The 24,390-nt window shown below is 41.2% G+C and overlaps 3 protein-coding genes across 15 annotated transcripts in view; 2 read left to right on the top strand and 1 right to left on the bottom strand.

Moving 5' to 3' along the window:
- The window catches only part of phldb1a (pleckstrin homology-like domain, family B, member 1a), a 40,183-nt gene extending 37,574 nt beyond the window's left edge, over positions 1 to 2,609 (top strand). For all 8 annotated transcript variants that reach the window (XM_049591410.1, XM_049591412.1, XM_049591416.1 and 5 more), the window contains 2 exons: positions 919 to 1,004; positions 1,593 to 2,609. In XM_049591410.1, coding sequence (XP_049447367.1) covers positions 919 to 1,004; positions 1,593 to 1,733 — 227 coding nt within the window. In that variant the 3' untranslated portion in view covers positions 1,734 to 2,609. The remainder of the gene's footprint in view (positions 1 to 918; positions 1,005 to 1,592) is intronic.
- Positions 1 to 24,390, bottom strand: part of stk36 (serine/threonine kinase 36 (fused homolog, Drosophila)) — a 31,039-nt gene extending 6,649 nt beyond the window's left edge. For 2 of the 6 annotated variants that reach the window (XM_049591421.1, XM_049591417.1), the window contains exons 1-20: positions 23,902 to 24,390; positions 23,681 to 23,821; positions 21,978 to 22,055; positions 21,754 to 21,884; positions 21,415 to 21,664; positions 20,871 to 20,964; positions 20,582 to 20,760; positions 20,323 to 20,495; positions 20,129 to 20,234; positions 19,827 to 19,958; positions 19,570 to 19,746; positions 19,392 to 19,483; positions 19,217 to 19,283; positions 18,183 to 18,293; positions 18,016 to 18,090; positions 17,792 to 17,909; positions 17,592 to 17,718; positions 17,306 to 17,486; positions 16,162 to 17,103; positions 15,723 to 15,814 (exon numbers count right to left, since the gene is read on the bottom strand). In XM_049591421.1, the coding sequence (XP_049447378.1) occupies positions 15,723 to 15,814; positions 16,162 to 17,103; positions 17,306 to 17,486; positions 17,592 to 17,718; positions 17,792 to 17,909; positions 18,016 to 18,090; positions 18,183 to 18,293; positions 19,217 to 19,283; positions 19,392 to 19,483; positions 19,570 to 19,746; positions 19,827 to 19,958; positions 20,129 to 20,234; positions 20,323 to 20,495; positions 20,582 to 20,760; positions 20,871 to 20,964; positions 21,415 to 21,664; positions 21,754 to 21,884; positions 21,978 to 22,055; positions 23,681 to 23,821; positions 23,902 to 23,985 (3,350 nt within the window). In that variant the 5' untranslated portion in view covers positions 23,986 to 24,390. Of the gene's footprint in view, positions 1 to 14,683; positions 14,860 to 15,722; positions 15,815 to 16,161; positions 17,104 to 17,305; positions 17,487 to 17,591; positions 17,719 to 17,791; positions 17,910 to 18,015; positions 18,091 to 18,182; positions 18,294 to 19,216; positions 19,284 to 19,391; positions 19,484 to 19,569; positions 19,747 to 19,826; positions 19,959 to 20,128; positions 20,235 to 20,322; positions 20,496 to 20,581; positions 20,761 to 20,870; positions 20,965 to 21,414; positions 21,665 to 21,753; positions 21,885 to 21,977; positions 22,056 to 23,680; positions 23,822 to 23,901 lie in introns of those variants that run through there. The other 4 variants (XM_049591422.1, XM_049591418.1, XM_049591420.1 and 1 more) reach the window with 4 other exon arrangements.
- Positions 9,341 to 14,649, top strand: atf5a (activating transcription factor 5a). Its single transcript, XM_049591423.1, has 4 exons — positions 9,341 to 9,725; positions 10,701 to 10,949; positions 11,266 to 12,454; positions 12,546 to 14,649. The coding sequence occupies exons 2-4, from the start codon at positions 10,808 to 10,810 to the stop codon at positions 12,730 to 12,732; spliced, it is 1,518 nt and encodes a 505-aa protein (XP_049447380.1). The 5' UTR covers positions 9,341 to 9,725; positions 10,701 to 10,807; the 3' UTR covers positions 12,733 to 14,649.

Below are 24,390 nucleotides of genomic sequence, written 5' to 3'. Positions count from 1 at the left end.
AATAGACTTGCACTTTTAATTAACTTTTACTGTGATACTGTGCTGCTCATACCTATTCATGGGTTATGTGTTGCTGGGAAAAAGAGTTAACACCTTTTTTTTTTTTTTTTGCTTTACAGCTGTTTCTGTGTCTGGTTTCTCCATCTAGATTTAAGTTAGTGTCCCTTTATTTCACTTACTTACAAACTACTTTTATGGCAGGATTTTATTTGTGTGAAAAGCCACAAGATTAATAAAAAAGATGCAATTTTTCCTCCTTAAATTAAGTCACAACAAACAATCCTCATCTCTTCAGATATATCTGCTATTCACTACTGAATCACTCGGACTTGTCACCGCTGACAGACAAGGCAAAGGGAAATTTGTCTGAGAGTAAAATGACTTAAGCAGTAAATTACAAAAGAAAAGGTCGATCACACATTTTCATCAGTTTTATCCTGGATAAGTTTACAGATTTTACTTTGTCATTTATACTACACATCTATTAGGCGTGTGTGAACTGTTTGACAAAAATATTTCTTATTTTGTGCCCGTTTTTTATTTCATTTCCTGACAAAAAATATTTCTAAACAGGAGCATAAGTAAATGTGCATCTTATTTTATTTTTGTATTTTCTGTATATTCTGCTGTTGTTTTTTTAGGCTAAAATGGCTCAAACGTCCCTGAAAAGGCGGCATGTTTAAAGACAGATATTGTAAAATTAAATATTATTTGTGACATCTATCTACTGTTCCTCTCTCCAGGTGCTTGTTAGAAAATAAAAAAGAGACAGCTCGTTATTATTTGACCAAACATGAAATGTATCCCCACATCACTGTCTGATTGTACTGTCTGCCTGGGCTGACAGAGGTCTTGCATCAGTACAAGACGTAATGTAATGTATCTTAATATGTTTTTCTTTCTCTTTTCTCCTCTCAGACAAGCACGAGACCAAACTGAAAGGACTCATTTACTTTCAGGCGATTGAAGAGGTTTATTACGATCACCTGCGCAGTGCCACAAAGGTAACGGACGCTCTTTTTTCCATTACTTACAGTCGAGAAATTCATCTAGGATTTTATAATGTTTGCAGGGATGTCAATCATTTTTAAATTTAGCAACAGTGGAATAAAATGTGAAGGGTTTGCTTCCAAAATTCTAAAAATGTCCTTACATTTACCCCTAATAAACTTTATTTCAATGTGTAATTCAAAAAAACCAATTTGTATTAAACTAGTATACTCATTTTAGAAGAAAGCAGTTGCTACTTTCATTCATAATTTAAGGTTACTGTGAGGAGGTCTGGCTGTCTGTGAGCCGTAATTACACACTTGAAACATAATTAAAATGTCCTGCTGCCAAATTGGATATCTGTGTTACATAAAAATGAAGACGTTTGCAATTGAGAGCTTTTTTAGTTGGTAAAATCCATATTAGACTGGGTAAAATTGTTTTTTCTTCTTCTTAATTTAAGATACAGGATGTTACAGACTATAAAAACACATTTAAATGTTAGTATGTGCTGGTATATACTCTGTTTGTGTCTGAGGAAAAGGTGCAACAGGTGCAGCCTGCAGTCTAAAAGGTCTCCCTCTCTCCCTGTGCTCCTCCAGAGCCCCAACCCGTCTTTGACCTTCTGTGTGAAAACCCACGACCGCCTCTACTACATGGTGGCCCCGTCTCCGGAGGCCATGAGGATCTGGATGGATGTCATAGTAACGGGCGCCGAGGGCTACACACAGTTCATGAGCTGAGGGACCACTGGGTGGCAGATTTGGAGGATGACAGGGACTGAGGGAGCGACCCCAGACACCTGCGAGCCAACCTGAGCTGCTGCAGCCGCAGCTGGAGCTTAAATATGAGACGCACGGCCTGACGGTGTGTAACTGATGGACATTTGAAGAGACAAATAATGTGGGGCTCTCATAAAAAGCCTGATGCCTTCGAACAAATGAGGGTTTATTGTTGACAAAGGTGCAATTGAAAGAGTTTGTTAAGAAGTTGTATTTATCTTTCAGCCGCTATGAGAAGGAAAACAGTTTGAGCAACCTGCCAATGGATCCACGAAAGGAGCTCTCAATTACATCAATCACATTCTGCTACCAAAATGTAATTAATTACAATATAATTTCTGATATTTCAGGAGGAACACTTAACTTAATATAAGCTCAAACAGTTTCCACCTCTGTAGCCGATGTGTGCGTGCAGTGTTATCACTCTAACGATGCCTTTCCCTCCTTTTTTGATACATTTGTACTTTTTTTTTCTTCAGTTTGTAACTTTTCTCAGATGAAAGATTAATATCTTGATACTTAAAAACACTAAAAAGGAAAAATGTAATAGCAAATATTCTAAAAAAAATATTTTAAAAGAGTCATATGTTACTTATTTGATTCAGCATTACTTGTTGCTGCATATTTTATGTAATGTTTTGTCAGATTTCTACAATGCAAATGTTAATATCACTCTATATATTGATTTATTCAGGCATATAACTCAACATTAATCTGTCTGTACTTTACATAAATATGTCTAAGAAAACCTTCTATGAGCATTTTAACAAAATCTATAAATTATAGTCCTATAATGATGCTGTAAAATGACCGTGTACATGGAATAATAAAACTATATGGTGCATCTGTTGGTTTGTTTTGCCTGGTGAACTAGTTTGCTGCAGACAAATTGGTTAAACTGAGGACATTCAGTTACAAACTGCTTCCTGCTTCCTTAATTAGCGCCTCACGCAAACAAGTCTTTAATTACCAGCTTTCTTTAAATAATCTCATGTGCCCTAATGAGCAGCAAGCATTCACATTTAAATGAGAGCACACAATAGGTGTTCCCTTTTGCAGCTTCTCTATTTACACAAAAACAGTCAGGTGGTTTGATTTGTTAATTGGCCTGTTAACTCGGATTGTCTACAGAAGTTGTTGCAGAAGTTTTGAAATCATAAACCATATTTGTACAGTGTTTCTAGCAGGACGTAATTAGTTATGTGGCTCGTGCCGCACGAGGTAGGCCACATAAATATAAAAAAACATGAAGTGAAATTACATGCAAGTTAACATGTATGATTCAACATCGAGAAATTTGAGATCATGTAAGAGAAAAAAACCCCATAAACAAACTTATATGAAAATATATTCGCACAATGTATCTCTTCTCGTGCTCTCGGTGCATGTGCAGATAGATGATAATATACGACTGTGGCTGTGTGATTAATTTATTGCAGGGAATCACTGGAATATTTAACAGACGCGCAGGTAATCACGCAAACACACCTTACCCCTGACAAGTACAGATTAGACTCAGCACTTGAAAGGTTAATTTTTAATTGCCCTGGTTTGAAGTGAAAAACATTTAGTGGTTCTTATTCAAATTACCAGTTCAGTACTTAAAACTCAGACACTAGAGGGGACTGCATCTGTCTGCAGCTCACTTGACAGCGTTCACACCAACTGCGTCTCTCTGACCTTGGGAGAGATTTTCACACATTGTGCCATTCAGTATCTTTGAGTCTCTGGCGCACCCGGCTGAATAATAAACAGATCTTTAAGAGGGCAGTGTGAGCTCATTACCGTGGTGATGAGCATGAGTGACACCCAGCCTTATTGTTGGTGAAATATTAATGAGCCCTGGGTGATCTCCGCTCACTTTCACACGCGCAGACTGGCCTTTCCCCGAGGCCTCAGGAGCACAAATAAGATTGTCGGGCTGTGAATTAGCACGGGTCTCGCATGATTTTGTCAATATTAATGGGAGATATTAACCTTGTCTGAAAACAACCTCAAAAACTCTGATGAAACGGAGATATCTGTCGGGTAAGAGGGCGAGTTTACAGCTTCACCTGTCAGAGACTTCCACACGCTTACACCCTTCACTAAAAATTTCAGCGCAGATGTTTGTAATTTACAACTTTTCATATCCACATGTGAGTTCAGAGTAATTTAGGAGATTAAAGAGAGAAATCTCCTGCCCAGCCCCAAACATGCCCACACACACACAGACACAAACACACACACACACTCAGACGCAGCAGATGAAAGAAGCCTTCACTAAATGCATCTGATACACCAGTGAAAGTTCCACTCTTAATGTTTACCGCTTTGAACAAATCATCTTCTCTCGCTTTGAAGGCGATGTAAAATGACACTCATGAATTCCAAATAGGGTACACGATGTACAAATCGTTAAATTACAATAAAAGAAACATGTTTTCGGATTTCATGGCAGGCACAACAATGATATCTGAAAAATATCCAGAGGGGAGAATAAGCAGAAGCACCAGCGCTGACCTAATGAGGCCAACAAAAACAGAGATAGTGAACACAACTGCACCCCAGTGTGGGATATTATTCTTTTTTATTTCCTTCACTAGCAGCCATGAAACTGAAGTACTTTCCTTTATCACTGCAGTGTGGAAACATGCGAGTATCATACTGTGCATGTTCAGTGCTTCTATCAGCCCAAATTTTAGATAATAAATTGTTTTTTTAACTGTAAAAATACTAACATCTCATATAATAGAAAGTGAAGTAAAGGATTGGTTATGTGAGCTCTGTTTTTAAGTTTCCTGTCCATTACATCATCATTTTGGGGAACAATGTTAGGGTACCATGGCCTTGACCTTTGCCCTCAGTAAGTCTGGTGATGTAGGAATTAGATTTATAGTTGTATTAATATAAAAACATCATCTTCTTGACTAAATTGTAATGTGAAAATGTTGCACAGTAAAGCCAGCTGTTTTGAAGTGTCATTCTTAAACAGATGAATTATTAAGTTCAATATGAAATGAAGTTGAGTGACTGTTAACGGTGAGCAAGAGAAGCATCTGGCACTAATGAATATCGGCTGTGTAAAGCTCAAAGGCGATAGACGCTGAGCCTCTGGGGTTTGACAGGCTCTGCAGGGCAGCGTGACATGGCTTGAGTGCTGTGAATGACACCGAGGAACCTTTTGGGACTTGTTTGCCTAAAGAGCTAAAATTCTGAAGGACACAAGTGATGCATGAACGGTAAGTCTGAGTTAAAACCTGCGATGCTAAATTAATTATTTCGCAATCTTGGTAATTCTGCTGTTATTGTTGTTCATGACTTCATTTTTTTATACAACATTTAATCCCATTAAACAGATATCTGCATATGAATGCACAATCTGTAGGCAACAGGACAAGACTTGGGTATCAGAAACATTCTGGTTTCTGTCTGATGACTGAGTAGAATTGACCAATGATGTTTGAGTGGGTTTTGGCTACATTCAAGTTAACAGAACAAAAAATTGCAACATACTGACCAAATGCAATTTCAGAAGGCAGCATCGATCATCTGACAATGCTTTAGCTTTTAATTCATTTTGATTTGGGGGAATATAATATATATAAGACTGTTTTCTTATGCATAATAACTTAAAAAAAAAATAACTTTCATGTTTTTGTTACCTACAATGGGCCCTTTATTTCTACACAGGAGTAGATACTCATCCACCGAATTCGCCATGTTGCACCGCCATGTTTCTACAGTAGCCCAGAACATAAGGGGGCTTTACGTCAGGATTGACAGCTATGTGTACCAATTGTGCTGTTGATCAGTGGCGCTCTTTGGGATTGATCAGACGGGTCTATTGACAAGAACTCGAGACCATAGAGATTGGTACTGCACAGACTTTGGCTCCAAATGACATCATCAAAGCAAGATGGCAACAGCCATATCCGGAGTACTTTAGCTTTGTGGGGGTAAGCGGAGACTCATTGTCCATCTTTCAATACTAGCTATGGACGATGCATTATTCAGTCATTTTTAAAGATTTTGATCACCTAGTGTGTTTGTTTAAGAGAAGAAGAGACCCCTTCAGATAATTCAGTTCCCAGTAAAAACCTCCTGAGCAATGAACACAGAAGGAATCCTAAGCAGGAGGTCACGCTTGGCACATGGGAGAAGTTTAAGCTGGTTGTAATCTGCAATCCTCACTGCGACATGCTGCAACATCCTACACACTGCTCCTTCAAATGTATCTGCTTTCATATGCAGATATTTGTTTACAGAGATTAACCAAAATGTCCATTCTTGCCTCTTCAAGTGCTCATCGGGGTGTTGACAATGACCGGTACACGGAGGAGGAACCCCTAAAATACTAGCTGTTGCTTTGGGAGGTGTTGTCAAATGATAACCGATGAATTCCAAGATTGTGTAACATTTAATTTCTCCATCCACAATATACGCCAGTCTATCAACCTGCTGATATTGAAGTTAACTTTTACAATACAGGGTTTAATTTGTTTCCACACCAGGTCAGTACAGGCTGAGCTTTGTGCCTTCAGGATGCCGTTAGGAATTAGAGCTGGTTAAAGGTGATCTCCTAAAAGCTGTGACATCCCGAAGGGGCACAAAACAGGCTCTGTAGCCCTTTACATCAAACACCTCTAATTTACCGCGAAGTCCTTGAGGAGTAGTAAATAAACACAACCCTGCGACTGGCTGCTTCACATCTGTCAAAGCCGAATGCAAATGAAGCTAGCCAACACACCGATCATGAATGAAAATTACATTACGCTTGTCACTTTTTTTGAAACTTGATTAACTGTTTTCGTGCCAAACAAATAAAGTGATTTGTAGGCTGAACACACACAAAAACATCCACAAATCCCCCCTGAGAGGCTCCCATTCACAAGTCATAACTGAATTCCATGTTTTCATCGTATGTTCAAAGAGGGGCAAAAGTTGAGGACAATAAATTCTGAGAGAGATGATGATGAAATGATGGTGTAACCCTTACTAACGTGCCATACGTGCACTTGGCATGCAGCATCAACTTTTTTCTGACTTCTCGCCTCATACACAATATTCAGACAATGAATTTGGGCGCCGGTTGATGGACAGCCTCGGACCACTGTGGGAAATGATAAGAAATATCTCAAATATATATAAATAAGTCAAGTTTGATCCAAAGTTTAACAGCTTTCATTTGACTCACCAGTTAAATTAAGTTGTTTCAACAACTTGGAACATGTTAATAACCCAGATTTTCCTCTGAGCCATTTGGATTTGGATTATTCACTTGGTTAAGCAGAATTAAAGGTATTTGCTGCATATTAAACACATTTGACATCTCTTTCTAAATATTGACAAAAGGAAATTGTACTCAACGGTGGAGACAACAGGTAAATGCAGCAGCGCTATCATGGGCGGCACCTTGGATTTCTCTCATGATGCGCAAACAGGAGGCCCTCAGTGGACCAATTAATATAGACAGAGAGAGCAGTCAGCGATTTCCTGGGAGACCCTCCAACTTCACTAGCTACTACTATCTCAATCTGGTCTCCATTACAACCACATTTATCTAGATTGCATCAGGTTGCTCTTCTACAAATCTCTCAAAGCTCCACTCATATGATAGCTACCGCACAGTGGGCATTTTGCTGAATAGCTCCTCTGTAACAGAGCTGTCCCTTTAAATGACTCAGATTAACACAGATGGACTTAAGCATATAAAAGCCTTACAAAGAGCATGTTACTCAAATTCAATATAATCCATTTCTGTGGATTAACTCTATTGAAACGACATGTTCCCCTTTGTGTGCAAACAACTCCTCTGTAGCCATGCTGGATAATGTCATTATGTGCAATCAATTACAGTTTGATGTTTCCCAACTTTCACTCAATTCGCAGACATGCTGACCAGTGGACGAACCTATTAGAGGCTAGTGTCCCATCAATATGCAAATTCAGCAGAACTGGAAATAAGCCTGTTGGTTTTGACAAAATGATATTGTCACAGAGATGCAACTCAGCAAATGAGACAGAGGAACGGCTGAACAAGGAGGGGTGCAGAAAAACAGAGGTGAGGTGGAAGGAAAACAGCAGGTACGGAGGAGGAGGAGGAGAGAGAGAGAGAGAGAGAGAGAGAGACAGAGAGAGATGCAAATCCCATGGCAACAGCAACCAGAAAACAAGTCTAAAATAGGGGGCAGTGTCCGCTATTACTATAGCAACAGGAGAACAGCACATTCACTCAGCTTCGGGATTTGCTGAAAGGAGAAAAACAAAGCTTTATTTCTCACATAATTGTAATTGACAGTCATTACTAGTAAATCAACTCAGTTCCGCCAGCTGTGTCTCACTGAATTAGCCACAGAAACAAGGATTCTCAAAGTATATTACTATCAGAGTCAACAAGAGAGGGGGAATAATCTGTCCTCCATTATTCACTAACTCAGTGTCATTTCATCAAACAATGTCCCAGTGAAGCTGATACTCATATGAGCTGACAGCTATGGATTAAATTAGTCACATAATTACAATAGAGTAATTGTTAAAGGATATAAAGAGACTGCAAGCCTCTGATGACAACACGGGTTCCTATTACACAGAATAGAGAAAGTAATAAATGGCATACTCTCTCATTAAGTGTGCTCAGCTGTATAATCAGTCAGACAGACTTGATTAACCACAAGCTGTTTCTGTAAATGTGTAACACAAAAAGCTTTTCTCAGCTTTAAAAACTGCAGCACTGAAATCCACACCCGGTTTGTTTACCTGAAACATGTGCACAGTCTGCACTGCAGGAGGAGAAAAAAAAAAAGATAACAACACAGTGATGCTTGCCTTGCCTACCATCGACCAATCACATTTCACATGTAGCCGGATCCAACCAATGACAGGAGGGCAGTCTGGGCACGCGCAGCCAATCGCTCTGAGCATGGACCACTGATGCAACGGAGATGCAACAGACTTCTAACTGAACAACAAAGTGCGTTGTGAATCAAATAGTCCCCCTTCAAAACAATGCCACGCCACATAGTACAGTACACTGTGTAAACTGTATGTGGTGTGTGTTTGAGACGCATTCACGTAAATCAAGCTTATCAGCGGGAGCGGTGTACGCCGTCGAGCTCTGAAACTCAACGGTACTGCCCCTATATTTCCCCGGTACTCTCAACAACGACTCGTAAGAAAAACAATGACAAGGTGTAACGCGTTACATAATAATGTGATTACTTTGGGGATTATTGCTGAGATAGGAACAGTATCACGAAGCCGGAACCACTTGTTAATTCAATTGCACTTCGAAATTCCGATTGTCTTTGAATTACCCACCCCGGATAGTGAGTTAAGATGAGTTTGTCCTCTTGTCTGACTAAATTCAAATTAAATAAGATTTTACAGCTAAGCTAGAGTAAATAAAAAGCTTCCCATAAACAATTAGCTACTGTACACTGAATATTTGTTGTTACATTTACCTTTCTGTTCACTTTTTACGCTTTTTTCGCCTTCCCCTTAAGGCGTGCGGTTTTTTAAAGCAACCGCCATTTTGTGGCTGTATTTTAACATTATTATAAGTAATTAAAACTACTCATACCGTACCATATTACTTTTGAAGCGAGCATCAAGGAACGAGTAACTGTACTTTTTTATAACGGAGCCCGGCGGTGAGTTTGTGGGACGTCCTTCGGTGAGACGTGCGCGCGGAGGGCGGGGGCGGAGGGATCTACCCTCAGCACCACGGTTTGTCCTGGTGACGCAGTCGGTTGCTAGGTGTGAATGAACTGATGCTTCCTCACAATTAAGCAGCCCCCTCAGTTTACAGGTCGACCACAACAAAGCAACAACTCGTCCCTTTTGCGCCGTCCCGGATATTCCGAGCTCAAATATGGCTCTTTAAACTCGTTAAGTAGTTGGACCCGAAGAGAAACCGTGCTTTGCTTTAGCAACGCACCCCCAAGTGCTCTACCTTTTTTCCGCAAGAATGGAGTAAGTGAAACTCTTTCCACTCGCTGTCAGTGTGGCTGTGTAAAGTTTGTTTTTGTGCTGTTGTATTTGGCGTATTCAGGTGTGCGTAACGTGTGGTTACAGCTGTGAAGTAGTTTGGTGTTTGGCTGTTTTTTTATAGCTTGTACAACTTCCTCTATTTTGATATATTCATAGGGACTATTTGCTTTAATATTTAATGTTTCCTCAATGGCGTGCCTTCGAGGGTTTAGTCTGTTTGGGTTGCTTTAGCTAAAAACAGTGCGTGGCAGGGTTATTATCAGATAGCTCCCTTACTCTGTGACTATCATATTAATGTAAACATATAGTCTCAAGCCTTTTATACACTGGAGATGCAGTATCTGTATTCTGTCACTTTGAGTTGCAGGTCTTTCCAGGTTTCCATTTAGATAACCTGCCACATTAGTGTCACCTAAACTGCTTAAGTGGTCAAACAGAGGTGATTAATTTCAAAGGAACATGGGATTGGAGGCAGCTGATCTGTATAAATCCGATTTAATGATCAGGGTGTCTCTCACTGGGAGACTTACTCCAGTGCCTCTTGACAACAGTTGGGCTGTTGACAGCGTCACTGGGTCCCACGTGTTTTGAGGACGTCAAGTGCGTTTTGCTTTGAGGGAGTTCAAAGCTCAAAGGACACAGCTCTCACTTGAGTATCACTGACTGTGTCACATCTGATGGTTGGTTTTTTAAGTGGTTTATTTTTACATTTTTTGCTGTAAATGTGCTTTTTTTGGAGAGTGATTTTCCTCATCGCTCAAACCCCTGTGATTCTTACATGATGACCTGCAGGTGATTTCTTCATTGTGGCCACTCCATCACCAGACTGAGTCATGTTGAGGAACTTGCTGAGGGCAGCAGGAGTGATATTCCTAATTCCCAGTCGACTGAATAAGTTGCATCTTTTTTTTTTTAATAGCAGCACTTTTCTGATCCCTGTGTCTGTTTACCCTCCAGGTTTCATTATGCTCACCCAGCCCTGCTCTCTGTGGCCCATCTGTCAGACCCTGCTTGCTCTCAGCATATGCTTGGACTTGGACTGAATCAAAGCGCCAACAGACAATATGATGGCAACATCAGCTCCTGTTTGGAAGACTCTTCGTGTCTGCCCGGCAGACCCCCTCGCTCTCTCTCACCCACAGGCTAACCACAGCCAATCACAGGGGTGCAGGGGGGAGGTGTCAGAGGAGAGTCAGCACTTAATTGGTGAGTTGCAGCGAGTACGCTTTTTTATATTTTTCCCCATTTCAGGTGGGCTCGGCACTGCAGCACATTCGTCCTTCTTGAACAGTAAGTAAAAAACTAGCTACGCCTAATATGTTGAAATGCTGCAACTATATTTTGAAAGAATCTTGCTTTGCATTTACTGTTGTCGATCAGATTATGCCTTTGGAGAACTGCTACGTGCTATGTTGGATGACTGATATTTTTGTAACATTTGCATGAACGTTGTTTTTTGGCTGTAACGTTTGCCTCCACCAAACAGCATGTAACGACTGCAATTTTTTTCTCTCCTCAATAGGTGATGGTCTCACTGACTGGATGACGGAAGAAGTGGATTTCTCCTCGTACCTCCCAAACCCTCCTTCCCCTCCCTCCTCCACCAATGCCTCCCTTCCCCCTTCACCCCTTCAGAATGATATCCAGGTGCCCTCTGACTTGGAGGTCATGACCTCTCTGCTGCAAGAGGAACTCGCCCAACTAGAGGACTACTTCCTGTCTGAACCACTGCCAGAGAAAGGGCCGAGGCTGGGAAAATGCGACAGGGGTCCACTGCCGGCGGGTCCTCAGCCGTTCAGTCAGCTGCCATATGCATCATACTCGACATCCAACCAATCGGAATCCAGCCCACTCCTTGTTACCCTGGCAACCGGAGAACTGGACCTGCTGAGTATCTGTGGCGGGCCCATTGGGCGATCCAAAATTCCAAGACACGCCCCGTACAGCTGCAGTCGCCCCAGTGGGTGTGTTAGGAAAAGAGTTCCTGATGGTGTGAGGTTCAGTGAAGGCTATGACAACAGTTTGTTGAGTTCCAAAGGAAGTAACTCAGGTAACTCGGCAGTGACCCTCGCAGGTAACTATGGCTGTGTTGAGGACGAGCAGCTGGTAGGGAAAAGCTACTGTCTGGGTAGTGCAGTCGAGGTCAGAAGATGTGCTGTTCTACCAAAAGACGAGAAAAATTGCTGTTTCAGTCAAGATGTGATAGGTGGTGCGAAGGTTGTTGGTGGTGGATTTGGTTTTGGCGGATCACTTGATGTTCCGCACAAGAAAGAGGATCTGCTGATGTATAGCATGAGGGAGGTGAGCGGAGGCACTGGCAACAACGAGGTGCTGAATAGTATCAAAACTAGTGTGGAGGTGACAAAAGCCACCGTTTCTTGGAAAACAGAGAGCAGCGAAGGTTGTTATCTTCCAGCAACACCGCAGTCTGAGGCCTATCATAGCTTCTTAGGCAGCATCAATGAACAGGTGAAATCAGAGGGTCTACAGATAGCGCAACATGATTTACACTGTAACTTTCTGGAGGATCAGGGCCCAGAGTGTCTTTTAATGGCGAGGGAGAGTCTGAACTTGGAGTCTGCAGGGCACAGACAAGCATGCAGGTTGAAGGAAGACCACTGTGCTTTGAAATACGAAGAGGACCTCATTCCAGCCGAAGGCGGCGAACGCAAACAGAAGAAGAGAGATCAGAACAAAACTGCCGCTCACAGGTAAATATTAGTTTCTGCTTAATGAAATAAAACTTTCAACATGATTTCACATGTAAAGATCTGCTTATAATCTTTGTATTGGTGACTGCAGGTATCGCCAGCGAAAAAGGGCGGAGCTAGATTCTTTGGAGGAACAGTTGCACTGCCTCGAAGGGAGAAACCGGGAGCTGCGGGACAAGGCAGAGTCGGTAGAACGTGAAATCCAGTATGTCAAAGACCTGCTGATTGAAGTTTACAAGGCCCGCAGCCAAAGGCTCAAGCAGGACACAACAGCGTAACACCAACTCCTGCAAGTACATTTAAAGAGGGCGTAACAGGGAAAAATTCGGTGTCTTTAAAGATTGTCCAGAATTGAATGTTTAATTTATTTTTTTTTTTTTCATGGCGGGCGGGGTAAATGCATGCTTTGCTAATGTGAATTATTTTTTACTGTTTAAATCAACACTCTATCCAATGCTTCCATTGCTTCCGCACTCTAATCACTTGAGCCTGCACTGTGGCATTGCAATGCTTTAAATGACAATCATTTTTAATAGATCTCGCACTGCGCAGATCTACTAATTGAAATACGGTTATTTCTGATGAAGTAATGTTATTATTTATGCAGGTTTGATATTTTTAACAGCCTTACATTGGAATTGATGTCAGCAATAGAACTTCATGTTGCTGTTTTTTCTAGTTTAAACTTTTATTTCCAATCACTGTATCACCGTTCTAACAGTCGAAGTCGTCCAATATGTTTTTGGTGTCTACATGTGAAACTGCATCTTTTCATTTTGAGCACATCGTTCAAACCAAATACTTGTTTCAAATAATTTCTCACTTCCCTTGGACAGCAAATGTGATTTCAATTGCTATGAATATTTTAAAATATTAGAATTGCGCTTGACGATGTGTTGACTTTTACGATTACGGAAAGAGCGGCTGGTGCACATAAGAGCAAAAAATTTTTCGTCTTCGACCTTTGCAAAATATTCAGTTTAATATTGTTGTGGTTTTTTTGGAGAAGCATTTAATTGATTGCAGGTTTAATGCAATCCAAAATTTTCATTAGTTAAAGAGACTTGGATGTTTTAGGCATGTAATTCCTTTTTCTTTTACAGAAAGTCTACATCTACATGTTATCCTGCTTTGTTAGAAACATCACTGTGTCTGTTGTATTTACATTTGTTTCTCCCCTGATATTTGCATTATATTTAATGTAACAAATCATCTTCCAGCGGTGAATAATGTCCAAATTATAAATTCCGTGACCAAAATAGCTTCTCATTTTTACTGTTTTAAAGATGGAAACTGACATTTTATCATGTTTGTGGCAGTTTCTAAAATTTTCTTCTATTGCATATTGCAAATTATACAATCTGTTTTGCAGCTCAGGATATGCAATTAGTCCTCCAGTCCTACAAATGTAGATGATTCATGGCTGGAGGCTTCTTTTCTTCATTTCAAGATTTCACTGCTATTGACATGCAGGTTTTCCTGATGTAAAAAAAAAAAAAGAAAAAAAAAAAGGTTTTCATTATGTACAAATATTATACCTAGTGGAGTTTTAGCAGCCTCCCTCTGCATGTTTTTCCATAAATGAAGTAGAAAATGTAGGATTTGAGAAATAAGTCGGGGTTCTTCCTCTAAAGTGCTTGTTAAGGCAATAAGTTTTCTAGGCCTCTGGCTGATCTGCACTAATTTGTAACAACTTTTGTATGTTCAGGGAGCAGAGTGTGTTAGCCTTTTCTTTGTAGAAAATTAACTGAAAAAAAAATCTCATTAGGTTATTTGTTGAGGCTTTTGCAGTGCTAGCTTTGGTGTAAGAGGATGCTGTGTAAATTATTTTCCAATCCAATTTGTTGCTGAGCAAATACTACCACTACTGTTACTGTTAAATATGCCTATACCGAGGATAGATTTTTTTCTATGCATATTTATTTTGAGACAATCTCGGATATGAGCGCTGACTCATTGACTCATATTTATTTGTGTTCATGGAGTTTTTTTTTTTTTTTTTTTAGAGAGAAATTCATGTCACACTGTTTGACCCTGCTGCGGTGTACTATCAACTCCGAATGTTAAAACCAAAAATATGTGACAGCACATTTTAACGCTTTTTAAATTTAATTTAATCATATATTTCCTTTGTGTGACGTCAGCTGTTTTTTCCTTTCAAAAAAATAAAGTGTGTCATCAACTCAGTCCGCTGTGTTTTGTCGGGGTTTTTTCTCCAGGTTGGGGATTCACTGGGAATTATTTTCACTGTCATATTTATCAGAAACCAGCTGTTCCAGCTTGGAAACAAGTTGTGTGTCATTGAATGCATTAAATTTCTTTTTTAAAGCAAAGTTGAGCCCTGCAGGGCCCGATGGACGCGGACGCCGCTGCTTTTTGATCCGAGCCCGCGGCCCATTCAGAGGCTGCACTTCACATACACACACACACACACAGAGAGAGAGAGAGAGAGAGAGAGAGAGGATTTAAAGCTTTTAATATTGTCATTATTGGGCAGATCTTGCAAAGTCGATATCACGCTGCAAAATTAGCAATTTTAAAAGAGATGAACAATTAATTTAACGTCAAATAACCCTCTGGAAATTAATTGATGCTTTCAAAAATGCTGCTCGCGGTGGCCCGACTGTCCAATAAATCAAGCCGATTTTATTTAAATGTCCCAAAATCACAATTTTTGCAGCAAAGGGCATTAAAATCCGTGCGTCAGAGTTATTTCAGGTCAGAAAACACGACTTCTAAATATCAATAACGTGCGCTACAGCTGAACACAACCAACCTGCGCTGCTGTCACAGCATGGAAACACTTCTAATGCAAAAGTTTATTACACCACATATTTGTCGCTCTTATAACGACTGTTGCTCTTTATTATTGTGGAGAACAAAGAATAAAAATAATCTCTTCTAATAAAAAAGAAAATCTGCGTCAAGATCTTTGAGTTACAGTTATTTCTCAATGAAATTTGAACCTGTCATTAAATGAAACATCAGATAACAGTAACAAGTTTATTACAACACACAGCCACAGTTTCAGTTAAGCTAACAAAGATCTCCATTTAAAAAAGGCAACTTTGTATTTGCACCGTTTTGATTCTATGTCTTAAGTTCACTTTTATATTAAAAAAACTTACAAAATTAATACAAGGGATTGCTGTCTGTAGTCCTCTACCACACTGCTTAACACTGGAGGAAGAAGTAAAGGAAAGAGGGAGAAGAGGTTTTTACACATGGTGTTTAAACCTGTTATTCCCAGTGAAGTGGACTCACTCACAGCTGTCCGATGAGCTGGTGATAGTCACACTGTGGAGGTGCGTGTTGTGACGCCTGGAGAAGTTTCTTACTGGCATCGAGGGACCTCAGGACCTACAAATCAATGCAGAAGAAAGTGACCAACTTTAAAATGTGTGTTTAAAGTGCTGACACATGCACAGATGTATGACTGAGGAAAATATCTGATAAACCCTTCAACAGCTGTGCAGTGAACTATGACCAGTAATGCCTTCATATAAAGGAATGAATAAGCTCAAGGCAATATTACAAATAAAGGAAAGCCTTAAAGGCATTAAAGGGAAACACTGTGAATTGTTTTCTTCCATAAAGAAACTCCTGTAATTACATTTAAAAACAGTGTTCCTCTATTTGAATTCTGAAAACTGACAGACTTTTTGTAATGTTGACATCTGCCCTCCTGTAACCTCCTCATTTATTACCTGACGTATTGCGTCCTGCTCGCTGTACAGGCACAGGGTTGCTATGGCAGCTTGTCTCACTGCATTATGGGAATCCGTGCATGCCGCTCTCAGAAGTAAGCTGGACACGTCCTCTTCCAACAACAAGGATAAAGCTCCATCAACCTTTACCAGGTTTCCCAGGGCTGCGCAACAGTGACGACGTGTGAGGGCATCAGGGTCAGTGATCAGAGGCGCCAGCATGGCCGCCGTCCTCCTGGCTTCCTCTAACCACCTGCGCCCCTCCTCATCGTCCACTCCCTGTTCTACTATAGTAGACAAATCTCCTGCTGCCACATTGTGTGAACACTTGTGTTTATTTTGTTGCTTCCCTTTGCCCCACCCTGAAGTGTCACTGCCCTTTCCATTGGACCTACCCATTTTAAACCCTGCCCCTGCCGCAATATGTCCCAACCAGTTTCCGACTGCCCTGCAAGCCATCCGCCGGACAGGCGTGCAGGAGTCATGGAGACAGTTTATCATGCTTTTGAAAATGTCAGGTTGCAGGGTGCGCAGCGTGGGAGGCCTGAATGGATCCAAATTTCCTAAAAGTCTGCATGTGGCAGCCCTGATCTGGTCATAAGAGTGAGCCAGCGCCTGCTGCAGCACTGAGGCTTCCAGGTGAAGCTGAGAGCGGGCAGGCCAGGGGGAACAACGAGCTACTTGGGACAGCACAGTTAACAGCTCCACAGCAGAGTCCCACAGCACATCCAGCTGCAGCAAGTCAGAGAGGAGTGAGCTAGCAGTTCTGCTCAGCAGAGTCTGGTGTTTGGAGGCAGTGAGTCTGCTGTCCCCGGCTGGCGCAAAAAAAACACAAGCAGCTTTTCCGAGGCGGGAAACGGAACGCTCGGGGTCACAGAGGAGTAAACGGCTCAGCAGGGAGAGAGGCAGCTCTAACAGCGGAGGAGGAAGAGTTTGAATTACCTGCCAAAGCACGAAAAACAAAATCATCCAGACAACTCGTCAGAGATCAAACAGCCGACAACAAACAAGACAAAAGTTCAGAGGCATTAAGATGTACAGTGGTGTGTGGCTGATGAGCGCCTTTTGCAAGAGTTATCCTCTGTTGCATCAGAGAATTATGTTTGTTAGCGAGGTCTTTATTGGAGCACGGGAAGGCCCTCACCTGCAGGAGGCACAAAACAATACCACAACTGTCATACAGCTGTAAAATTGTAGACATGGTGTGTGAAGGCAGGTCCAGAGCGAATGGAAAGCACAACAAGTGGCAGCTCAACACGGACAGGCTGTCGTGACTCAGATCCAGCTCATGTCTCCCTGGACTGCCCTCAGCAAACAAATGAAGACTGTGGGGTATAAAGATGCTATTGTTAGCTCCAGGCGTTGCAGCTGTGCTGCTCTAAGATTGGTGGTACAAATGAAACTGTAAGTTAAGAAATCTTAACACCAACCTGTCAGTGCCCAGCAGCCAGCCAAGGGTGTATACACATTTTGATTCGTGGTCAGAAAACAGAGGAATGCATGAGTATGGGTCCTTCGTGAAGACAAACAGTGCAGTAGACAGAAAGGAATGCAGCCCTGAGAAAATAAGTAAGACCACTGTAAATGTTTTTAATATTAATATAGGACCTCATATGACACGTATATTTACCATTTGCCGAACAGAAGTCTGCGTCTGGTGATGCCATTGTTAGTAAAGTGCCTATTTTTTTCCATAGATCCAAAAACATTGCTGAATCTAAACATGAAGATCCTGAGCCATGTTCAAGCTGTTAAACGAGACAAACAGGCAGAGCTCAGAGGAAGAAATTGCAGGTCTATCTCTGGTATCCACTCAGTCAATGTTTTTTAATCACATTGTGGTTATGGTCTGACCTCAGAGAGTGTGTGTAGGAGTAAAGACAGGAGGCCATCACACAGTCCCCAGCCAGGAGGAAGAGAAAGCTGGGGCTGATGAGGAACAGGAGGAAATGGTGGATCACTTTAAACTTGCAGAAAACATACTCATATTTGGGCAAAATTGCTTCTCATAGATTCAGTACCTCATACGAGTCCAAAAGCAGGTTTTTCAGCACAGACGTTAGATTGTCTGCATCAACTTCGACATAAACACCGTGTTGTGTCAATAGAGACAAAACAGAGGCGGCTAGAGGCTGAAGAAGAGATCACAAAATCAACTGTGTCACACAACTGCCAAATATTGATTTAAAACTAATTTCCAGTCACACTGTATACCATAAAATTTCAATTAACAGCCCAGTCCCAATTAAAGGCTCAGTCCCTTTTACTAGCCCGGTGTGGCTACACATTTTGACACATAAAAGCCTGTCTCAATTAGAAGCCTGGTCTGGTTGCCAAGCAGTTCATTTTTTTTTTTTTTTTAGAAGTTTTGATGTATGAAACAAGTTGTTAGCTACCCACTTGAGCTAATGTTAGTTATCTGCTTAAATTGCACATACAAATATATACATATATATGTTGAAACTTTGGTCAACATGGAGATGCTACACATCGTTAGCTACTGTAATTCATTCAGATTTACCACCATGAAGAAAGAACAAGTGGTGACTCTGTACCTTTGAAGCTGTCATAAAGTCAGAATATGTGTCCATTCCTCGATTACCCTGTAAGTTATTCATATTCCCTTAGTCTGTAGGGTCCAACAATCAAAGGAATCAAAATGGTTTTTCGTGAAAATTAATCCAAGTTATAAGTATTGTTTTAACAGGATAAAGTTGTGTTTTGTCAGTATGCCAGGTGCCGTAATCCCCGGGTGCTGTAAAGCAAATGTCATATCTCTCTTTCTCTGAAGCCCTGTCCGACAGAGCTAGATCAAATGAACGATTAATAACTGATATGTTATTCAAACCCTAATTTTTATGTAAGTAATAGTTGTACTGGTTAAAATAAACAATTCAATCATGTTTCCCATCTTTGGTAAGACACAGCTTTGTATAAAAAGGAAAGGCCTACCTCAAATATAGGCCTACTGAGTTCAGTGATTTAAGCAAATAATAGCCTGGGCTGCTAATAGACGTTTTACGATACACACATACTAACTTCGGTGAGAACTTACTGCCAAAGGAATGAGGTCTGGTTGATTGAGAATTATGATGAAGGGTTTGGTGAACTCTTCCAGTCTACTGTGAGAGAACAGATGATGAGCTGCACTGACTGACACTCAATTGTACACAAACATCATTTAACAAATCAACAACATCAGCCTCAGTGAAGAAGAGGAATAATCAAACCTGTGCTCTTCTTCCACAGAGTCAGGGTGTTTCTCCCAGTAGATCATAAGCATAACAATCATTTCTCCAAGTGCTTGGACACTCCATGGCTGCTGAGCAAGGGAAAAATATTTAAAAAAAAGTCAGGAATACTGTTTCAGGAAGAATGTAATATTAATTATGATTCCTGATTATTAACCTTGATGGAATTTGAGTTTTCTACAGCATCATTGACCAGGTCGAAGAGGACATGGGGTAGTCCGAGTTCCTGACCAATGTGGTACGACTTCTTGAGGTCAGACGTCAGAATAAGGTTGCGTAAGACCTTCAGCGGTAGTTGAATCCGCCACGATTCTTTAACAGCGCCACCTGATGACTGAACGAAGAAATTAAAAACCTAAATACAAAATTGTTTCAAGGAATAATTGGTTTATGCTTTGCTGAATAATGTATTACCTGAGCTTTAAATGCCTGGATCATGGATTTTAGTTGAAGTATAATGGCACTGTGGTTTAATAGTTCTCTCTGCTGTCTGCTTGGATCTGATTCTTGGACCAGTTTCTCCCAATAGTGCTCACTGTCAACATCCTGAAAGAACAAGAAATGATTGATACTCTTGGGCACATTTTCCTTTAAGACAGCAGACAGGTTCTTTATCACCAGAGCACATTTGCGACTGGAAGAGAGTACACAATCTGTATAATGGAACAAGACACAATTTCTAAATGGAGAGTGTCTTTTAATCAGTTGGCACTGACCTGCCTCTGCAGTGCGGTCTGACTGTCCTCATTGCATCTCTGCTCTAGTCGCGGACCGACCTCTACAGAGGGGAACTCCTGTTCATAGTCCCTGCTGATCTGTCCCCTGCAGAGGAAATGCCCATAACAATGAACACACACCTCAATCTGTTTTGCTAACATATTGCATCTTTTTTCTGAGCTTCTATAAACACCTGTGTTTTGATCTCACGCTGCCTTGCTTCTTAGGATTGGGGCTTTGATTGACAGCTGTCATGATCGAGTGGCCTGAGGTAACAGAGACATCACCAGAGCGGGGCTTGGCTCTCGGAGACGGTGCTACCAATGCAGAGTTGGACCTTTCATTTCCCACTCCATCCTTCTTTTTCTGTTAAAGCACACAGAGCAGCTGAAAGCTCCTCCGTGGATTTCCATGTGACTGAGTTAAGAATGAAAATTCAATTTGCGACTCACTTTCACACTGTCACTGTTCACTGGTTTCCCTCTGTTCATCTGTTCTATGGCCTTTCGCAACAATCTGCTCCCTCCAGGAGTCGGCACCGACTTTGCTGCCACTTGCTGAAGTTTCAGTGCCATCATGTCCGGGCTGGGTGAGACTGTCAGAGGGCTGAAAAGGCCTGTGTCTGACAGCACTGGGCCAACACACCGACATTGGAATAAAACAGTTAGAATCAGACATATTAGGGAATAATCTAAAAAATCAGACCAGTGTTGTGCATATTTGGAAATGTTCATGCATCACCTAAAACACCATCAGCAACAAAGGGATGGTGCAGGAGGTCTGGCCATGACAATCGCTTCTGAGGGTCTTTGGTCAGCAAACCTTTCAGGAAACTCTTCAAGGGAAATATGATAAGTGTTGTGATTAAGGTAATATATTCTGTGTGTCATACATGCCTTATCTCCCCTTTAGCAGTCCTGTAGCTATCATTGAGGACACCAGGGACATATCATCAGTACTTTAGTCTAAAACATGAGGGTTAGAGTCCCCTGAAGTGCAGTTTATTTTCTGTAGCTGACAGTGACACATCGCTGACAAAAAAATAGGAAACAAAAATCATATATTTGATGACTTTTAAGACACAAGGGGAGAGGAAAACCTGTGGGGTCTAGTCATAATTATCCGCACTGGGCTTGATTTGGTACTTAGACTCAAAACCTTAGTCCAAAATCCTTGCTATGATTCTGCCCTTTAGCACAGCTCTTAGCCACCTGTCTGAGAATTTGAAGGCTTTATGTCTCCACTGTTCAATCACGTCTTAACACAGACTGTAGCTGTACTGTACCATGCAGACGTCGCTCATAGTGTCTGGCCATTTGACTTGGTCTTTCACTATAAGCTGCACCAGGTGGAAGATGGAGTTAGTGTAGAACGGAGGCGCCCCCGTGTGGAGCTCATAAAGGATGCAGCCCAGAGACCAGAGATCAGCAGTGTGGTCATACGGTTTCTCCTCCACCAGCTCAGGGGACATGTACAGTGGTGTTCCCTTGATAGAAGTCAGCACCAAGGTGGAGACGCTCATGGCCCTGGCAAACCTGCAGGAGGATTGCATCACATGTAGTTTATCTTTGTGGACATGAACAACACAGCTGCGTTCTCTTTATAATAATCAACATCTACCTACCCAAAGTCACAGAGCTTCACCACACCACTTTTCCCCAACAGAATATTTTGTGGTTTCATGTCACGATGAAGGATGCGATGGGAGTGCAAGTAATACAGAGCAGAGACCAGCTGGCAGGCGATCTCACGGACCTCGGAAGAAGAAAAGAATTGAGCACATGTTGATTATGAGAAACCATGATAAATATAATGTCTGGTATAACTCTGTGTGCTGAAGATAAATACCTGGCTTTCTGGTAAGTGCCCATCGTCCTCAAGAATCTGGAACAACTGACCCTCTGCGTACTCAGTTACAACCACAACCTGTTACAAACACATAAGGGACTACGGTCAAGAGATAATGAACTCAGATGTAGATCAAATACAACATTTGTGAAGAGGCATTCTGTGCTCCTGGTAGAGGCAAGTCCCAACCAGTGCTGTCCACCAGAATTGTCCCTACCAATAACTGAGCAAACTTGTTCGTATTATCCTCATACTAATAAATCTGTACACAAAAATACAGGACAAATCACCTCTCATATTGATTCAGTATGGGACAGTGCTTTTTATTTTTCAATATAGGACGGTCCCGTAATATGCCTGATCAAGACTGTTTTCCGTTAGTTTCAGTACTCCACCTCCGATGAAGAGCTGCACACTGCTGCTTAAATTCTGCCTCATCCAGAGAGAGTACCAAACAGGGCTCTGTGTCTGTCTAACTGCTACCAAAAAACCTACCATTTCAGCAGAGCACTAACGTAATGCACAGCAGACTACAGGGCAGGGAGGTTTGTTTTTTTTAAACATACTGTATTCTCATTAAATTATGAAGAAGAAGAACAACGTATATTTATCAATCCCCAAGGGGAATTCAATATTTTCACTCTGTTGTCATTCACACACAGGCCCGAAATTCACACATGCACAAACAGGACCTGTACATGCATTAAATGGAGAGATGTCAGAGCAAGGGGGCTGCCTTGGACAGGCTCTCAGAGGCAGAGCAGGTTGTCCACCAATCTAAAGATCAGCAGTTCGATCCCTGGCTCCTCCAGTCTGCATGTTGAAGTATCCTTGAGCAAGATACTGAACCCCAAATTGCTCTCGATGGCTGTTCCACCAGTGTGTGAGTGTGTTAAAACTGAGTAGCGGTGGCACCTTGTATGGTAGTCTCGGCCACCAGTGTATGAATGAGTGAATGTGACTCATAGTGTAAAAAGCGCTTTGAGTGGTCAGATGACTAGAAAGGTGCTATACAAATGCAGGTCCATTTACCATGTTTTGAATGAAAGTTTTAAACATGAGCTGAAGTCTAAAATACATATGATGACTGAGTTAAATACACAAAGGAGGACTAAAGAGTAGATCATGCCAACATGTGTGCTGACTCAGCAGAGATAACTGTAAATGATAAAAGCTGATGTACAGGAGAATAAATAGGCTATTAGATAGATAGATAGATAGATAGATAGATAGATAACACTATTGTCCACTTGGGCGAAAATTTGTCTTTGGCTTCTCTCAAAAAACGTCAAAGGTACATACAGACACATAACACAATACACCATTAAAAACCTACAGTTTTACAATATCTATATGATACAATAGTGCAAATAGGCAGGTAAGAGCAATAAGTTATATAAATAGCAAAAGAGAGCACATCTTACAAAGTAGTGTGTTCACTGCCTGTATGACATGAGGAATAAAGGACAGCAATGCAGAATGCCTGACAGCTGCATTGCATTGTGTTCCATTAAAAATCGTCACCTTAAGACTGAATTTTGTGTTTTTCCTGACATAAATAAAGTCATTTCCATCACAAATTAGTGCATAAGACATCACTTGAATGCAGCAAATTCAGTGCATGTATAAATGTCTCACCAATGTTGAAATGAAACCTTCGCCCTTGCTTCTGTGTGTTTTAACAGTGATCATGTTAAACATACCTCAGTTTCAGTCTCAAAGCTGTCAAAGAGTTGGACAATATTTGGATGTTGAAGGTCCCTCATGATCTCTATCTCCCTCTTCAGACTCCTCAGCTCCTTCTCAGATCGACCCACCTTTGGCATGAACTTCAGAGCCACCACCTGATGGACACAGACACACAGACGGTCACGCGGTGTGGCTAAACAAACTTACCACACATAACTACACAAAAGACACCTACCTGTCCAGTAAATCTTCTCCTTCCCTTGTATACTCGACCAAACGAACCTTCTCCCACCAGCTCCAAAACGTGATACGAGTTCATGTCGCAAGGAGGCTACCGTTATAACGGACACAAACCGTACATCGGTAAGTTAGATAAGCGGTTGTTTCACTCTTTGTAAGCAAACACGGGATACGTGTATACTTGTAGTCAAATCTTTAAACTTTACAAGTCACTAGTTGTAGCTAGCAGCCTAAAGAAGATGCTAATATCAATTTTAGGCACAGCTTACTGTTGCGTGCTTCTACTTTTTAGATAAGACGACAACAAAAATATTAACGCTCGAGCGCGAGTCTAACTGCCGTTTCACAAAAGTTACAAAAGATAGAGTAAAAGTTTGACTTGTCACATAAATATATTCAGAATTTGTATGATATAACAAAATGTATCTTGTTCTTTGAAACGAGTCGTGTTTTTTTAAGCAATTCTTTCCATTAATGCGAAAGT

The sequence above is a fragment of the Epinephelus fuscoguttatus genome, linkage group LG12 (assembly GCF_011397635.1).
Source record: "Epinephelus fuscoguttatus linkage group LG12, E.fuscoguttatus.final_Chr_v1".
Lineage (NCBI taxonomy): Eukaryota > Metazoa > Chordata > Actinopteri > Perciformes > Serranidae > Epinephelus > Epinephelus fuscoguttatus.
This window is presented reverse-complemented; position numbering and strand designations above follow the sequence as displayed.

Excerpts from the sequence above, each read along its gene's own strand:
- atf5a (XM_049591423.1), top strand. The coding sequence starts at position 10,808 with ATGATGGCAACATCAGCTCCTGTTTGGAAGACTCTTCGTGTCTGCCCG. Across the intron at positions 10,950-11,265 it reads GGAGAGTCAGCACTTAATTG|GTGATGGTCTCACTGACTGG; the intron begins GTGAGTTGCAGC and ends TCTCCTCAATAG. Across the intron at positions 12,455-12,545 it reads AACAAAACTGCCGCTCACAG|GTATCGCCAGCGAAAAAGGG; the intron begins GTAAATATTAGT and ends TGGTGACTGCAG.